Consider the following 19,429-nt stretch of genomic DNA (forward strand, 5'->3'; position numbering starts at 1 on the left):
TAAATAAGATTTTTAATTTTTTTCTCATAAATTAGCAAACATAAAAAAAAAAAAAAAAAATGTTTTCACCATGTCGTTGTGTGTAGATTGATGAGGTAAAAAATGTATTTAATACATTTTAGAATGAGGCTGTAACGCAACCAAATGTAGAAAAAGTGAAGGTGTGAATACTTTCCGAATCCACTGTATATTTATTACAACCTAATATAGCCTTCTGCCAAGACAGCAGCTACTCTTCTTGGGTTCCAGCAACATTAAAGCAGTTATGCTGTATACAGTTTAAAATATTACATGACGTTACATTTCATAACACTTTTCACAACACATTGTGTTCCCTCAGGCCACTACTCTAGTACCACATATCTGCAATACAAAATCCAGGTGTAAGTATGTGTAGAGTGGGTGTCTTATCATGTGTATGTGTGTCTGTGCCTGTGTGTGTGTCTTTTCAGTCCCGCTGTTCCATAAGGTGTATGTTTTATAAATATGATTCTACTGCTTGCATCAGTTATCTTATGTGGAATAGAGTTCCATGTAGACATAGCTGTATGTAGTACTGTGCGCCTCCCATAGTCTGTTCTTGACTTGGGCATTGTGAAAAGACCTTTGGTGGCATGTCTTGTGGAGTATGCATGTGTGTCCGAGCTGTGTTAGTAGTTTAAACGGACACCTTGGTGCATTCAGCATGTCAACACTTCTTACAAAAACAAGTAATGATGATGTCAGTCTCTCCTCCACTTTGAGCCATGACAGACTTACATGCATATTATCAATGTTAGCTCTCTGTGTACATTTAAGGGCCAGCCGGGGTGCCCTGTTCTGGGCCAATTGTAATTTTCCGAGGTCCCTCTTTGTGTCACCTGACCACACAACTTCCTGGGGTCCAGCAAAATTAAGGCAGTTATACAATCTTAGTAGTCCAGGTGTGACAAAACTAGGGCCTGTAGGACCTGCCTTGTTGATAGTGTTGTTAAAAAAGGAAGAGCTGCGCTTTATTATGGACAAACTTCTCTCTATCTTAGCCACTGTTGTATCAGCATGTTTTGACAGTTTACTTTGAGCCAGGAGAGATTGACATGCATATAATTAATGTTTGTTCTCTGTGTACATCCAAGGGCCAGCCGTGTTGCCCTGTTCTGAGCCAGGGGAGGGGGTGGGTTAGAAGGATTACTTTATCCTATCCCAGGTATTCCTTAAAGAACACCCTCTGTGTTCTGTTACAGGTAACTCTTTATCCACAATATAGCAGGGGGTGTAAAGCCATAACATACGTTTTTCCATCAGCAGGCTATGACTGATAATGTCAAAAACCTCACTGAACTCTAACAAAACATTTCTCTCTCAGCCAATCATCAGTCATTTGTTTAAGTGCCGTGCTTGTTGAATGTCCTTCCCTAAAAGCATGCTGAAAGTCTGTCAATTTGTTTAAGTAAAATTGCATTGTATCTGGTCTAAAAGTTTAGTAAGGTTTGGTAACAGGCTGGTTTGTTGGCTTTTTGAGCCAGTAAATGGGGCTTTACTATTCTTGGGTAGCGGAATAACTTCTGCTTCCCTCTATGCCTGAGGGCACACACATTCTAGTAGGCTTAGATTAAAGATATGGCAAATAACAGTGGCTTGTGATTGTTCATAGACAATTTTTTCACCTCTTCCACACTCACTTTACGGAATTCAAAATTACAATGTTTGTCTTTCATAATTTGATCAGTTATACTTGGATGTGTAGAGTCAGCGTTTGTTGCTGGCATGTCATGCCTAAATTTGCTAATCTTGCCAATGAAAAAAAATCATTAAAGTAATTGGTAATATCAGTAGGTTTTGGGATGAATGAGCCATCTGATTCAATGAATGCTGGAGCTGAGTTTGCCTTTTTGCCCAAAATGTCATTTAAGGTGCTCCAACGCTTTTTACTATCAATCTTTACATCATTTATCTTTGTTTCATAGTATAGTTTCTTCTTCTTTTTATTCAGTTTAGTCAAATGATTTCTCAATTTGCAGTACGTTTGCCAATTGATTGTACAGACAGACTTATTTGCCATTCCTTTTGCCTCATCCCTTTCATGGGGATGAGGCAATCCATGGGGATTGATGAGTAATTTTTCTTTATGGGTGCATGCTTATTAGTAACTGGAATCAATTTCATAAATGTGTCAAGTGCAGCATCTGGTTGGTCATTACACACCACAAACCAACAAATATTATTTATATCAACAACATAGGAATCACTACAAAACTTATTGTATAACCCATCCTTTGGAACTTTGGTTTTCCTAGATATTGCTACCAAATTGTGATCACTACATCTGATGGATTTGGATACTGATTTAAAGCAAATTGCTGCAGCATTAGTAAAAATGTGATCAATATATGTTGATGATTTCATTCCTGTGCAGTTTGTAATTACCCTGGTAGGTTGACTGATCAACCTGAATCAGGTTGCAGGCACGGGTTACAGTTTGAAGCTTTTCTTGAGTGGGCAGCTTGATGAAAGCCAGTCAATATTCGAATCACCCAGAAAAGATACCCCTCTGTTGATATCACATACATTATCAAGCATTTCACACGTTTTCCAGATACTGTTAGAACTTGGTAGTGATGTTGATCCTTTGCGGTATTAAAAACGATTCAGCTAATGTCTTCTTTCATGTAAATGATGTAGAATTTTAAAGGCAAAAAAAAATATCGGACCATGCTAACAAATGTTCCCTATGTGTGGAAATCCTAAATCGCCTCTGCTCAACTGTAGCCTTTGCCACATTGCAAATGTTATGGCTTTATTATAAAGGCCCTTTTTCTTCAACAGTAACTTGACCATCCATCGAATTGCATCTTGGTGTACAGAGTTGTTTACAGAAAATGGTGTGCCGGGAAGGGCCTATGATTTCTTAATCCTGCCCTGGTAACAACGGCAAAATAAACCTAGATTAAGTTTTGCAGATCTGTACTGTTGATAACTACACACCAGACACATGTTACCCTACACTGGGAACTTAGTGCTTAGTTATCACAAGCATTGTTAGACTGAGAAAAAACGTTCCCCATATCTGCTTTTCTGTGAAACAAAACACACATTTGTATGAAAGCTGCCACTCCAACATAGTCTGCAAAATAAGCACACTTTTGCAGATTAGGGATAATCAGAATTGTATCCAGTATTTTTTTTTATCCTATAATCTAGTAGTAGCTACTGCTTTTAAGCATAAGTGTATATGCCTGGGCACATAAATAGCAGACGGCTGTGATTCCCGGTGTATCCCCATGTGGGTGTTTTCTCTTGCCCTGGCCCTGTAATTCAGGGTTTCCTGCCTTCATTTGATTGCATAATGAATGTGAAGTACAGGAGGCTGCTGAAGGGAGAAAGGCTCATAATAATGTTTGGAATGGAGCAAATGGAATGGCATCAAACACCAGGAAACCATTTGTTTGATGTATTTGTTACAATTCCACTCCAGTCATTACCACTAGCCCATTCTCCCCAATTAAGGTGCCACCAACCTCCCTGTAATGTGAAGTGTGTGGGCCTGGGCCTGCTGGTTTGCTGACTGGGTTACTTTTGCTGCACTCTTCTGAGGATAAGATCTCTAGCAGTTTGGTCTCCAGCAGGACCAGAGAGGACAGACATGCACCAATATGATCTCATCTAACAGAACTCTTCCACTGCATCAGCTGAGGATCAGCTGATCTCTGCGGATTATCCCTGCAACTCCGCTTTAGCATGGCAGCCAGAGGCTAGGTGGGGAGCAGGGATGTAGTGCTTCAGTAGCGCGGGGGAGCAGCGCTCCCTCAATTTTTTCAATTAGAGAATACACAGAGTTGGTCAAATATTTCTGGAAAATGTATTAATATACATCTTAAATTATATTTAATTACCACAGAAATGTCATGAAAACAGTAGAATGAGAAACTAAGTAAATATGTAGGCTATAGCAGCCTATAGGTAGGGAAGAAACCACCTTTTACTTGTCTTCTCTCTCTGGTGGTGCCGTGAATGATGAATAACAGTAGGCATGTGCAGAGGCCCGTTGACTTTGAGCGTTCCAAATCCGACGTAGCAAGAACTGCCACAGACGGAACTCCCAGGGGCTGCTAAAACGGCTGTCCTCAAAACAGTTTGTTATGGACTTGGGGCTCATGTACGACGCACTTGAACTCACCCTATTGTCCGAGTACTTAGCTTACAGAAACCTAACACCTATTGCGTATGCAGACAAACATCCAACGCATGAACCTTATCACACCAATGCGATCTAGGATACAAATTCACAGTGTCTGCCTTGATGTTCATAAAGGTCCATGGACACCCTCTTGTGCAGTGGAACCCAGAACGATACAGTGGTTCCTCCTTTAAAAGTTGCGTCGTACTGCAGCACATCTTGCGGGCTTCTGCAGCATTCTGTGGCACGTTATTTGTCAGCCATTTTTTCTGTTAATGCAAGTTAGTGCTAGTATCTTTGAGAAGCATTTGATAGTCTTCCATATTGGCATTACCAGAGAATTTAAAACCTTTTTTTGTAATAACATAGTATATGGGATTGATTCTTAAGAAATTTGGCTTAATTAATTTTATTTAATATTACGGTGTTTCTATTCTTAGAAAAATGATAAACGAACCCCTCAGGGTTTCCGTTAGGATGGAATGGAAAATATGGAGCTGTACAACGTGACGGTTGGAAGTAGGCAATAGCGTAAGAGGATTGGAGGATTCTAAATTGTTTGCCTCCATTAGATTACTTTGTTCCAATATTTCTGTAAATCAGTGATATTTATTCCCATAGTAATTTGTTATGGATCCATAACTAAATCATCTGCATTTTGAAAGAGTATTTGTATCATTATTTTATTAAGAAAGCATAATAGATCCTGATGAAGAAATGCAGTACTGTACAGTATATGCTTTTAAGATATAAGATATAAGCCACCTGCATTTCTTTATTAGGCTACTGTGCAGTCTGACAAGTAAACATAGCCTACAATACATACTGTAGTAAACATGGGAAAGTGCCTAATTCCTTACATAAGGGAGAGCAGGCCATGTCCAGAATTTCTCAGTGACCTCAAGCACTCATTAACTCTGTCTTTAATGCTTTTTGGGTTGGACAGAAACTTCTGAGACACAAGATTAATGATGAACATATGGAGGTTCTGTAAGCCACATTATCCTCGGGATCCATCCCAGTTTGTATTCTGTTCCCACTCGTGGTATCTCTTCGGTTACACATCCTTGGAATAGAAGAACAACATAATGGTCCGGGCGGCCCTTGCTGTGCCTGGTGAGCAGTTGGTCTGTTGTCAGAAGAAGAATGGAAATGTCAGGGTGAACCGACGACCTGACGAACCCGCCACGTATGTTGACTCTGCCTGTCGGAGCTGGAGTTCCAGAGCTCACAGGTGGGCCTGGCATGGATTGTGACCATCTCATTCCTCGCCCTTTTCAACACGTCATTCTCCACTAGACTCTCCGCCGATGCCGCCTGACTCTCCACAAATGCTGCTCATCTCAGCAAGGTTTTATATGTGGAAGTGCGACTAAAATGTAGTTTAAATAAACATCCGCATTTGAATGTCTTTTTTCTCGTTATTTTATTAACAAAAGTATAAAGATGTTGATTAAGAAATACTGTACTGCTGTTTTGAGTTAGAAATGTAACACTTTAGAGTACTTGTGCATCGAATACATTGCAAGTTGAGGGATTTTCACTACAGTAGCTGGGCTATAAAAAGTCAATTGTCCTGCTAATAGGAAACATTTGCATGATGGGCTACACCTGCTACATTACTACAGTACACTTGTGACAACAAGTGTTTGAAAACCTGTTTTCAAAATGCCTCCAGTTGTCCATCACTACTGTAAATAAAAACACAGCATCTTGTTTACATTCTTTATTGTAACCACAATGTCACAAATCATTTGTATCTACCTTTCCAATTACTTTTAGAATTTGGGATTTACAAATGTGCGCTTTTCATTATTAGTTGAATTGTTTTAGTTCGAACGTGCAGACTTTTTTTCTTTAAATTATTGTTTTATGTAGGATGCTACATTTTTGACCAGTTGCAATTGTAAGGAGGCCTAATAAAAAAAAAATCCTACTTCTATTAGGCTGTTAAGCCTCATAGCCTACCTCAGCCAGTTAGGTTATTTTATATTGGTCTAGGCTCCGATGAAATAGACTCCAATTAAGCCCTCTTGTTGTATGTAAAGTCAAATTAAGATGAAGATTATTGTTGAAATGAATAGCTCAACTGGTGTAGGTTTTCTCCATCTGTTGGTGTGCAACACTTGCATAATAAGTTAGCTATATTTTCAGCACCAGCCACTGTTCACCTCCTATTGATTGGGCTGTGTTTCCGCCAGTTGTTTTTAAATGTAACCTTTATTTAAACTAGACAAGTCGGGTAAGAACAAATTCTTATTTACAATCATTGCCTACCTCGGCCAACCAGGATGACGCTGGGCCGATTGTGCACCGCCCTATGGAACTCCCAATCACGGTCAGATGTGATACAGCCTGTATTCGAACCAGGGACTGTAGTAATGCCTCTTACATTGAGATGCAGTGACTTAGACCGCTGTGCCACGCGGGAGCCATGACCAAATATATTTACTGCTCAAAAAAATAAAGGGAACACTGAAATAACACATCCTAGATCTGAATGAATGAAATAATCTTATTAAAAACGTTTTTCTTTACATAGTTGAATGTGCTGACAACAAAATCACACAAAAATAATCAATGGAAATCCAATTTATCAACCCATGGAGGTCTGGATTTGGAGTCACACTCAAAATTAAAGTGGAAAACCACACTACAGGCTGATCCAACTTTGATGTAATGTCCTTAAAACAAGTCAAAATGAGGCTCAGTAGTGTGTGTGGCCTCCACGTGCCTGTGTGACCTCCCTACAACGCCTGGGCATGCTCCTGATGAGGTGGCGGATGGTCTCATGAGGGATCTCCTCCCAGACCTGGACTAAAGCATCCGCCAACTCCTGGACAGTCTGTGGTGCAACGTGGCGTTGGTGGATGGAGCGAGACATGATGTCCCAGATGTGCTCAATTGGATTCAGGTCTGGGGAACGGGCGGGCCAGTCCATAGCATCAATGCCTTCCTCTTGCAGGAACTGCTGACACACTCCAGCCACATGAGGTCTAGCATTGTCTTGCATTAGGAGGAACCCAGGGCCAACCGCACCAGCATATGGTCTCACAAGGGGTCTGAGGATCTCATCTCGGTACCTAATGGCAGTCAGGCTTCCTCTGGCGAGCACATGGCGGGCTGTGCGGCCCCCCAAAGAAATGCCAACCCACACCATGACTGACCCACCGCCAAACCGGTCATGCTGGAGGATGTTGCAGGCAGCAGAACGTTATCCACGGCGTCTCCAGACTCTGTCACGTCTGTCACATGTGCTCAGTGTGAACCTGCTTTCATCTGTGAAGAGCACAGGGCGCCAGTGGCAAATTTGCCAATCTTGAGGCAACTCTGGCAAATGCCAAACGTCCTGTACGGTGTTGGGCTGTAAGCACAACCCCCACCTGTGGACGTCGGCCCTCATACCACCTTCATGGAGTCTGTTTCTGACCGTTTGAGCAGACACATGCACATTTGTGGCCTGCTGGAGGTCATTTTGCAGGGCTCTGGCAGTGCTCCTCCTGCTCCTCCTTGCACAAAGGTGGAGGTAGCGGTCCTGCTGCTGGGTTGTTGCCCTCCTACGGCCTCCTCCACGTCTCCTGATGTACTGGCCTGTCTCCTGGTAGCGCCTCCATGCTCTGGACACTACGCTGACAGACACAGCAAACCTTCTTGCCACAGCTCACATTGATGTGCCATCCTGGATGAGCTGCACTACCTGAGCCACTTGTGTGAGTTGTAGTCTCATGCTACCACTAGAGTGAAAGCACCGCCAGCATTTAAAAGTGACCAAAACATCAGCCAGGAAGCATAGGAACTGAGAAGTGGTCTGTGGTCACCACCTGCAGAACCACTCCTTTATTGGGGGTGTCTTGCTAATTGCCTATAATTTCCACCTGTTGTCTATTCCATTTGCACAACAGCATGTGAAATTTATTGTCAATCAGTGTTGCTTCCTAAGTGGACCGTTTGATTTCACAGAAGTGTGATTGACTTGGAGTTACATTGTGTTGTTTAAGTGTTCCCTTTATTTTTTTGAGCAGTGTATTTTCTTTATTTTTTCAGAACATTAACCGTGTGTAGGTAGATACATTCGAAGTCGGAAGATTACATACACCTAAGCCAAATACATTTAAACTCAGTTTTTCACAATTCCTGATATTTAATCCTAGTAAAAATTCCCTGTCTTAGGTCAGTTAGGACCAGCACTTTATTTTAAGAATGTGCAATGTCAGAATAATAGTAGAGAGAATTATTTATTTCAGCTTTTATTTCTTTCATCACATTCCCAGTGGGTCAGAAGTTTACGTACACTCAATTTGTATTTTTGTAGCATGGCCTTTAAATTGTTTAACTTGGGTCAAACATTTCGGGTAGCCTTCCACAAGCTTCCCACAATAAGTTGGGTGAATTTTGGCCCATTCCTCCTGACAGAGCTGGTGTAACTGAGTCAGGTTTGTAGGCCTCCTTGCTCACACACACTTTCAGTTCCTCCCACACATTTTCTATAGGCTTGAGGTCAGGGCTTTGTGATGTCCACTCCAATACCTTGACTTTGTTGTCCTTAAGCCATTTTGCCACAATTTTGGAAGTATGCTTGGGGTCATTGTCCATTTGGAAGTCCCATTTGCGACCATGCTTTAACTTCCTGACTAATGTCTTGAGATGTTGCTTCAATATATCCACATAATTTTCCTTCCTCATGATGCCATCTATTTTGTGAAGTTCACCAGTCCCTCCTGCAGCAAAGCACCCCCACAACATGATGCTGCCACCCCCGTGCTTGACGGTTGGGATGGTGTTCTTCTGCATGCAAGCCTCCCCCTTTTTCCTCCAAACAAAATGACGGTCATTATGGCCAAACAGTTCTATTTTTGTTTCATCAGACCAGAGGACATTTCTCCAAAAAGTACGATCTTTGTCCCCATGTGCAGTTGCAAACCGTAGTCTGGCTTTTTTGTGGTGGTTTTGGAGCAGTGGCTTCTTCCTTGCTGATCGGACTTTCAGGTTATGTCGATATAGATACTTTTGTACCTGTTTCCTTCAGCATCGTCACAAGGTCCTTTGCTGTTGTTATAGGATTGATTTTCTCTTTTCACACCAAAGGATGTTCATCTCTAGGAGACAGAACGTGTCTTCTTCCTGAGCGGTATGACGGCTGCGTGGTCCCATGATGTTTATACTTGCGTACTATTGTTTGTACAGATGAACGTGGTATCTTCAGGCATTTAGAAATTGTTCCCAAGGATGAACCAGACTTGTGGAGGTCTACAATTCTTTTTCTGAGGTCTTGGCTAATTTCTTTTGATTTTCCCCATGATGTCAAGCAAAGAGGCACTGAAATACATCCACTGGTACACTTCCAATAGGCTCATTTACATAATTTGAGTCTATCAGAAGCTGCTAAAGCCATGACATAACTTTCTGGAATTTTCCAAGCTGTTTAAAGGCACAGTCAACATAGTGTATGTAAACTTCTGACCCACTGGAATTGTGATACAGTGAAATAATCTGTAAACAATTGTTGGAAAAATTACTTGTCATGCACAAAGTAGATCACCAAAACTATAGTTTCTTAACAAGAAATTTGTGGAGTGGTTGAAAAACGAGGTTTAATGACTCCAGCCTATGTGTATGTAAACTGACTTCAAATGATTTGTTGCAATTTGGGGATGAGGGGGTTTCACACCTAGCTGAAGTTGGGGGGGGGGGTTCACACCTAGCTCGGCTATTAGACAATTCTTTAGTAAAGGTTGAATTGTCTATTGTTCAGCTTATAGCCCATCCTAGAAACATTGTTAAAGATTCCAATTGATAGTGTTCTTAGCCACAATCGTCCCCAACCCCAATTAATACATTTGGGCACAGTCGATAGCGTGGCGGACTTTGGGCTAGAATGTTGAGGGTTCGAAACCTGCTCCCTGCTTGTTTCATTACATTATTATGCCGGTCTCAGAGCAAATAGGATGGATTGTTACTCCCATCTCGTTCCTCGCACTCTTCCACACGTCATTCTCCACCTGAGTGGCTCACTTGTGGGCGTGCTGGCAGGATATGGCAGCACCTTCGGTTGTACGTCAAGAATTCAGCATAGCAAGTTTCTAGGAAGGTCTGGTTATTCACAGACAAATAGTAATATGCTCTAAACTGCTCTGGTGACAAACACACTTTGCTGCCCTGTTTTCAATCGTCCACATGGCTGGGAGAACCTCCTCAGATTAATGCAGATGAAGGGAGTTAGATATGCATAGGAAGTGTAGTGTACTGTTTATTTTCTGTATATATGAATTATAAATCAGCCTTTACTTAAATCATGGTTCTAGTCTATTGTATAGTTACAATGTGTAATCATTGATGTCCCAGGAGCAGGAGTGGTAAACACTGTTGAAGTGTATAATTGTAATTCATACATGCAGACACAGCATCATTCAAAGAATGGAGTTTGATACACCTGGTATTGGATATGACTGAAAAAAATACTTGCTAAATACCGATTTTGGTAAGTTAACTTTATGACAAAAAAGATGCACAATCGTATCTCTACATTAACTAACATATTCCTCTCAATTGTACATGTTTTGCTTGACTCGTTATGACGTTATAATTAATGACATTTGCTTCTACCGTAATGTTTTTGTCAGACATCTTTGCTGAAGAAAGTCACCAGCAACAGGTGGCATAACGTCAAATTCGTCATTAGAAAGAAAAAAAACTCGGGACCCAAATGCATAATGAGTGCTCTAACTCCCCCCTGCAGTGGTCTGGAGCAATAAAGCCATGACACTGGGTACCTCTAAGTCCCGCGGCATAAGCTCGCAACTTTTAAAGGAGGAACCACTGTGTGTGATCACTTGGTTATGGTGTTGTCCTTTCAGCACCACCATTCGAGGGGCGCTCAAATCGCTTAAAATAACCCTCATCATCAAGATCTGTTGCTTGCACCTAATAGTCCTACTCATCACATTATTATTATTATTATTATTATTATTATTATTATTATTATTATTATTATTATTAAAAGTGGAATATTATCTCTTCTCACAATGGTGCTTGTTTAGTAAAGTTAGATTAAAGCTGAATCAATGTCTCGCAAGATCACAATGATGAATTAGTATTTTACATAACAAAACCTAATATAATAGCATATACTGTACCATAGGCCTCTAATATGTTACACCAAAAAAACCTCAGTCATTTATCTGAAGCTGTCAATGTTTTTCTCATGCGGCCAAAACTGAACAGTGCTCACCAAATGGCACGATATATGCGATGATTGAAACAAAATGGGCTTACAAAGAAAGGCTTATAGTGTAACACAATCTGCATTAATTCACTCATGAAACAGTCATTTAAGATCTAAATGCATATTCCCATGCAACTGATTGAGATCAAATTATTGACATGCACTTTGGACATTTCACTGGTAAAATGTGAAGAATTATCATTCATGATGGCCTGTTTTGAAATGAGATGTTCCTAACCCACTAAGCATTTACCGACGGCGGCGACTTTGTTTGGTCCAGACCAGCCTTTTTTTTGTTGGTACAGTCCACACCGGCATTGATTTTCAACGTCCACAGACATCCGATCCAGATCGGCCTATATTTGGCCCAAACATGGACGTCTATAATTGGTTTAGATTTACATAGTTATGTCGAGCAGAGTAAAGTACATTAGAGTACACAGTAGAATAAAGAAATGTAGATTAGTGTACTGTATTGTATCCTACTTTACTCTAATGTACTGTAATCTACTGAATTCGACTCTACTGTATCGTACTGTACTCTACTGTACTCTTCTCTACTGAATAATACTACTGTCCTGTACTGTGCTAAACTGCCATAATGTGATGTTCAAACTTGTGAAACAATCTAGACTTCTATGAGTATTGGAGAAGGCTGCTGATGTTTCTGGCACAGGCTGCCCTAGCAAGATCAACTTCCAGAGCAGGCTCAGAACTTGGTCTGACTCCAGAGGCAGCAACAGCCCAGTGAGGGAAGTCAGCAGGCTGGCTTATTGCAATGCAAGTGATTCTGCATCCCTGGTACCACTGAGTCTGGCCCCAAAGGGGGGCTCAGTATTGATTCAAAGCCACTGGATGGGAGCCGCAGGAGTTGGTATGTTTGACATGCATTCATTTGAAAGCCTTGCATAATGGTTAATGGTCTCTTAACAAAGGCAAGAAGGTTTCTATTTGTGTTTTCCTGACAGCTGTAGCTACAGTTTATGCAGGCAGTGTATCTATAGGAGATGCATTAATGCAGAGCCAGCGTGTGACTTTATTCATGAACTTGTGTGCAGAGCGGACACTCAGGCTTAGTCATTGTGTTTCTACTTCCTGCGGAGAGGCAAGTTGTTCTGGCTTTCCTCTCCATAGATGATCATGTTGTGCTCTGAGAACTCAATGTGAAGAAAGAGGCTGCAAGATTTCATCTTTCTGTGCCACAACAGGAGAAAGGTTCAAACAACAGAAGGCTCACACAGTATGGCCATCCACACAGTATGAGTTTGATTGACGTTTTCATGATTATGTATTGAGCCCTGCATGGATGGTGAGTTTAATCAAAGGCTGTGGTGACTGTTCAGTATGTGATTTTTGGAGTAATTGATTTCTCTCCCTGTCTTATTTCTTACCTAAGCATCTTGGTTTGACCTTTTTTTCTCCAGATGCTGATATCTGTATGTGTTTGTCTTCTAGGAGCAGGAAGCTGTGCAGCGCATGCAGACCAGAGCTCTGGAGAGAAACATGAGGTTGAACCAATGAGGGGCCTTCTTTGTTCTGGACAGGGTGTTTGGAAACCGAAGGCTCTATTTTTGACCTTCCTCTTTTTAATTTCCTCACCGATCGCCTTGAGCAGGGAAAGGCAGTGCCTCTTCATAAGCGGCAGACAAAAGTATTTGGTCAAGTCTTTTACTCGAACTCATTCTCCTCTTCCTGTGGCAGACCAGCATGGCCAAATAGGACACATTAGGCCAAGGTCACAATCCAGCAAACACCCTCTTTCCTTTATAAACTCTGGTATCAACTAATTATTCTTCATGTTTGTTACATGTATAACTTGTCAGTAATTTTAAGTGTACCTTCCCTCTGGCTGGAACAACAGGGAGATTCCTGATATATTTGCTGAATGTGTCTGGTGCTTACCCTCGACTCCAGAATCACTGACGAAGTATATTCACGGAGCAGTGGTGCCAACACATCAACACTGGACTGCCTTTTACCCAGGGCACTGGCTCAAACAGTCCAGTCATGCTCTTCAAGAGGAAGTTGTGCCTGTTTGCTCTGTTTGGTGGGATTCTCTTTGTCATGATTGCCACCCACACCATTCAGAAGAACAACATCCTGTCTATGACTTTGATGGAGACCCATGCCACCTCCAGGACTGTGCAAGTTCACGCTGTTAACCGAACATGGGCTCCACCGAGTGCCACTGTGCCCAGCCCGGACAGGATATGTGGGTGTCCGTCCTGCATAGCGGACATGGAGGTCTCGGAGTGGTTCGCTCAGCACTATGACCCCCAGCAGCAGCCCTTTCTCACAGACGGAGACAACAACATGGACCCCCTGGCCCTGAAGTGGTGGCTGGTAAGACGTTTATTATTGATGATAGGGGCCAAATAGTGTGGTTATATACCATATGTGGCCCAAAACTGTCAGCTTATTGTTAACCTCTATGGGCTAGGTGGGACGCTTACGTAACAGCCACTGGCAGCCTGTGGCGCGATTTTCAAAACGTTAAAAATCCTATTACTTCAATTTCTCAAACATATGACTATTTTACAGCTATTTAAAGACAAGACTCTCGTTAATCTAACCACACTGTCCGATTTCAAAAAGGCTTTACAACGAAAGCAAAACATTAGATTATGTCAGCAGAGTACCAAGCCAGAAATAATCAGACACCCATTTTTCAAGCCAGCATATAATGTCACCAAAACCCAGAAGACAGCTAAATGCAGCACTCACCTTTGATGATCTTCATCAGATGACAACCCTAGGACATTATGTTATACAATACATGCATGTTTTGTTCAATCAAGTTCATATTTATATCAAAAAACAGCTTTTTACATTAGCATGTGACGTTCAGAACTAGCATACCCCCGCAAACTTCCGGGGAATTCGCTAACATTTTACTAAATTACTCACGATAAACGTTCACAAAAAGCATAACAATTATTTTAAGAATTATAGATACAGACCTCCTCTATGCACTCGATATGTCCGATTTTAAAATAGCTTTTTGGTGAAAGCACATTTTGCAATATTCTAAGTACATAGCCCAGGCATCACGGGCTCGCTATTTAGACACCCGGCAAGTTTAGCACTCACCATAATCATATTTACTATTATAAAAGTTTGATTACCTTTTGTTGTCTTCGTCAGAATGCACACCCAGGACTGCTACTTCAATAACAAATGTTGGTTTGGTCCAAAATAATCCATCGTTATATCCGAATAGCGGCGTTTTGTTCGTATGCGTTCCAGACACTATCCGAAATAGTAAAGAAGTGTCGCGCGCATGGCGCAATTCGTGACAATAAAATTCTAAATATTCCATTACCGTACTTCGAAGCATGTCAACCGCTGTTTAAAATCAATTTTTACGCCATTTTTCTCCGTAGAAAAGCGATAATATTCCGACAGGGAATCTCCTTTTCGGCAAACAGAGGAAAAAAATCCCAAAGGCGGGGGCGGTCGGGTCACGCGCCTAAGCCCAGTGTCCCTTGATCGGCCACTTGAGAAAGGCGATAATGTGTTTCAGCCTGGGGCTGGAATGACGACATTCTGTTTTTTCCCGGGCTCTGAGCGCCTATGGACGACGTGGGAAGTGTCACGTTAGAGCAGAGATCCTTAGTAAATGATAGAGATGGAAAAGAAGTTCAAGAAATGGTCAGACAGGCCACTTCCTGTAAAGGAATCTCTCAGGTTTTGACCTGCCATTTGAGTTCTGTTATACTCACAGACACCATTCAAACAGTTTTAGAAAATTTAGGGTGTTTTCTATCCATATGTAATAAGTATATGCATATTCTAGTTACTGGGTAGGAGTGGTAACCAGATTAAATCGGGTATGTTTTTTATCCAGCCGTGTCAATACTGCCCCCTAGCCCTAACAGGTTAAAGGTGTAGGATTATACAGCAAAAAATTCTATGACAAATGAAGAAAAAATATGAAGGAATCTGTCACTTTCCCAAACAATATCTGTCCTGTACATTAATATTAGTACATCAGTACAATGTAATACATTTGTATTACTATTTATGGGTCACTCGGTCGTGTCGTTGCCGTTGTTATCAATGTTCTACAGACGCCGCAGCCATATTGATGCTCAAACGTGGAACGGGGGCTAATGACTAAACCAGGGCTAATGACTGTTTAGTCTAAATTACATTATAGGGGCTTGGGAATACTATGACATTGCTAAACTAGGCACATATTTCGTAGGAAACAACTTTACCAGCATCATCATGTTGTCAAATTTACTTTAGACAGATGGCAATGTTGTCATTAGCTAGCAAAGTTCATCAAAAATAGCTAGAGATGCTAATGTTAGCTAGCTAAAATCTGGAGGTCTCCCCTCAATCTTAGCTAGCTAGCTAACGTTATACTGCAACTAAAGTCAGTCTGGCGATGACAAGATGGTAAGATGGCACCGGAGAAGAAGGCAGACGTTTTACATGCCCCCAACTGATTGTGTTTTTTTGTTTGTTTATTTGCGTTTGTACATTTGTATTTTTTTTAACTTATTTTGTACATAATGTTGCCACTACTGTCTCTTATGACCAAAAATAATTTCTGGACATCAGGACTGCAATTACTCTCCACGGACTGGCAGAATCCTTGTTTTTTCTTTAACGAGTCTGACAAGGCCGACGCGAATGATATACTGCTTTCCCGGGAACAGGCCCAGATCCCCGTGATTTGCGTGAAGAGGAGGCGGAGAAAAAGGGTCCAGAGGGCGGGCTTCCTTCTGAGAATTCATAAGCGATCGAATAAACCCCCACTTCCTTCCATTCCGCTAGCAAACGTGCAATCTTTGGACAATAAAATAGATGACCTACGCAGAAGATTAAACTACCAACGGGACATTCAAAACTGTAATATCTTATGCTTCACGGAGACTTGGGTGAATGACGACAATATCAACATACAGCTGGCTGGTTATACGCTGCACCGGCAGGATAGAACAGCGGCGTCTGGTAAGACAAGGGGCGGCGGACTATGTATTTTTGTAAATAACAACTGGTGCACGATATCTAAGGAAGTCTCGAGCTATTGCTCGCCTGAGGTAGAGTATCTCAAGATAAGCTGTAGGCTACACTACCTACCTAGAGAGTTTTCATCTGTATCCTTCATATCTGTTTACATACCGCCACAGTCAGAGGATGGTACTAAGACAGCATAGAATGAGCTGTATTCCGCCATAAGCAAACAAGAAAACGCTCACCCAGAGGCGGCAGTCCTAGTAGCCGGGAACTTTAATGCAGGGAAACTTAAATCCGTTTTACCAAATTTCTATCAGCATGTTAAATGTGTAACTAGAGGGTGGAAAAACACCTTTACTCCACACACACAGACGCATACAAAGCTCTCCCTCGTCCTCCATTTGTCAAATCTGACCATAATTCTATCCTCCTGATTCCTGCGTACAAGCAAAAATTAAAGCAGGAAGCACCCATGACTAGATCAATAAAAAAAGTGGTCAGATGAAACAGATGCTAAGCTACAGGACTGTTTTGCTAGCACAGAGTGGAATATGTTCCTGGATTCCTCTGATGGCATTGAGGAGTACACCACATCTTGTCATTGGCTTCATCAATAAGTGCATCGATGATGTCGTCCCCACAGTGACCGTACGTACATACCCCAACCAGAAGCTATGGATTATAGGCAACATCCACACTGAGCTAAAGGCAATAACTGCCGCTTTCAAAGAGCGGGACTCTAGCTCGGAAGCTTATAAGAAATCCCGCTATGCCCTCCGATGAACCATCAAACAGGCAAAGCGTCAATACAGGACTAAGATCGAATCATACTACGCTGGCTCTGATGCTAGTCGGATGTGGCAGGGCCTGCAAACCATTACAGACTACAAAGGGAAGCACAGCCAAGAGCGGCCCAGTCACACGAGCCTACCAGATGAGCTGAAATGCTTCTATGCTCGCTTCGAGGCAATTAACCTCTTACATCTAGACGTTCCGCTAGCGGAACACCTGCTCCAATATCCAATGATAGGCGCGGCGCGAATTACAAATTCCTCAAAAATACAAAAACTTCAATTTTTCAAACATATGACTATTTCACAGCATTTTAAAGACAAGACTCTCCTTTATCTAACCACACTGTCCGATTTCAAAAAGGCTTTACAGCGAAAGCAAAACATTAGATTATGTCAGCAGAGTACCAAGCCAGAAATAATCAGACACCCATTTTTCAAGCTAGCATATAATGTCACAAAAACCCAGAAGACAGCTAAATGCAGCACTAACCTTTGATGATCTTCATCAGATGACACACCTAGGACATTATGTTATACAATACATGCATGTTTTGTTCAATCAAGTTCATATTTATATCAAAAAACAGATTTTACATTAGCATGTGACGTTCAGAACTAGCATACCCCCCGCAAACTTCCGGGGAATTTACTAACAATTTACTAAATTACTCACGATAAACGTTCACAAAAAGCATAACAATTATTTTAAGAATTATAGATACAGAACTCCTCTATGCACTCGATATGTCCGATTTTAAAATAGCTTTTTGGTGAAAGCACATTTTGCAATATTCTAAGTACATAGCCCAGCCATCACGGGCTAGCTATTTAGACACCCGGCAAGTTTAGCCTTCACCAAAATCAGATTTACTATAACAAAAATGTTATTACCTTTGTTGTCTTCGTCAGAATGCACTCCCAGGACTGCTACTTCAATAACAAATGTTGGTTTGGTCCCAAATAATCCATCATTATATCCGAATAGCGCCGTTTTGTTCGTGCGTCCCAGACACGATCCGAAATGGTAAATCAGGGTCGTGCGCATGGCGCAATTCGTGACAAAAAAATTCTAAATATTCCATTACCGTACTTCGAAGCATGTCAACCGCTGTTTAAAATCAATTTTTATGCAATTTATCTCGTAAAAAAGCGATAATATTCCGACCGGGAATCTCCTTTTCGGCAAACAGAGGAAAAATCACAAAGACGGGGGCGGCCAGGGCACGCGCCTAAGCCCACAGTCCATTGATCGGCCACTTGAGAAAGGCGATAATGTGTTTCAGCCTGGGGCTGGGATGACGACATTCAGGTTTTTCCCGGGCTCTGAGCGCCCATGGAAGACGTAGGAAGTGTCACGTTAGAGCAGAGATCCTTTGTAAAAGATAGAGATGGCAAAGAAGTTCAAGAAATGGTCAGACAGGCCACTTCCTGTAAAGGAATCTCTCAGGTTTTGACCTGCCATTTGAGTTCTGTTATACTCACAGACACCATTCAAACAGTTTTAGAAACTTTGGAGTGTTTTCTATCCAAAGCCAATAATTATATGCATATTCTAGTTACTGGGCAGGAGTAGTAACCAGATTAAATCGGGTACGTTTTTTATCCAGCCGTGAAAATACTGCCCCCTAGCCATAACAGGTTAACATTGAAACATGCATGACAGCACCAGCTGTTCTAGAAGACTGTGATCACGCTCTCCCCAGCCGATGTGAGTAAGACCTTTAAACAGGTCAACATTCACAAGGCCGCAGGGCCAGACAGATTACCAGGACATGCGCTGACCAACTGGCAAGTGTCTTCACTGACATTTTCAACCTCTCCCTGTCCGAGTCTGTAATACTAACATGTTTTAAGCAGACCACCATAGTGCCTGTGCCCAAGAACACTAGTATAACCTGCCTAAATGACTACCGACCCTTTGCACTCACGTCTGTAGCCATGAAGGGCTTTTAAAGGCTGGACATGGCTCACATCAACACCATTATCCCAGAGACCCTAGACCCAGTCCAATTTGCATACCACCCCAACAGATCCACAGATGATGCAATCTTTATTGCACTCCACACTGCCCTTTTCCACCTGGACAAAAGGAACACCTATGTGAGAATGCTATTCATTGACTACAGCTCAGCGTTCAACACCATAGTGCCCTCAAAGCTCATCAATAAGCTAAGGACCCTGGGACTAAACACCTCCCTCTGCAACTGAATCCTGGACTTCTTGACGGGCCGCCCCCAGGTGGTAACGGTAGGTCACAACACATTCGCCACGCTGATCCTCAACACAGGG

General features: G+C 41.8%; 1 protein-coding gene across 2 annotated transcripts in view; it reads left to right on the forward strand.

Moving 5' to 3' along the window:
• LOC106565027 (CMP-N-acetylneuraminate-beta-galactosamide-alpha-2,3-sialyltransferase 2) overlaps positions 1-19,429 on the forward strand; it is a 48,751-nt gene that overhangs the window by 18,638 nt on the left and 10,684 nt on the right. For both annotated transcript variants that reach the window (XM_014131603.2, XM_014131600.2), the window contains exon 2: positions 12,834-13,721. In XM_014131603.2, coding sequence (XP_013987078.1) covers positions 13,386-13,721 — 336 coding nt within the window. In that variant the 5' untranslated portion in view covers positions 12,834-13,385. The remainder of the gene's footprint in view (positions 1-12,833; positions 13,722-19,429) is intronic.

The sequence above is a fragment of the Salmo salar genome, chromosome ssa12 (assembly GCF_905237065.1).
Source record: "Salmo salar chromosome ssa12, Ssal_v3.1, whole genome shotgun sequence".
NCBI classification, from domain to species: Eukaryota; Metazoa; Chordata; class Actinopteri; order Salmoniformes; family Salmonidae; genus Salmo; species Salmo salar.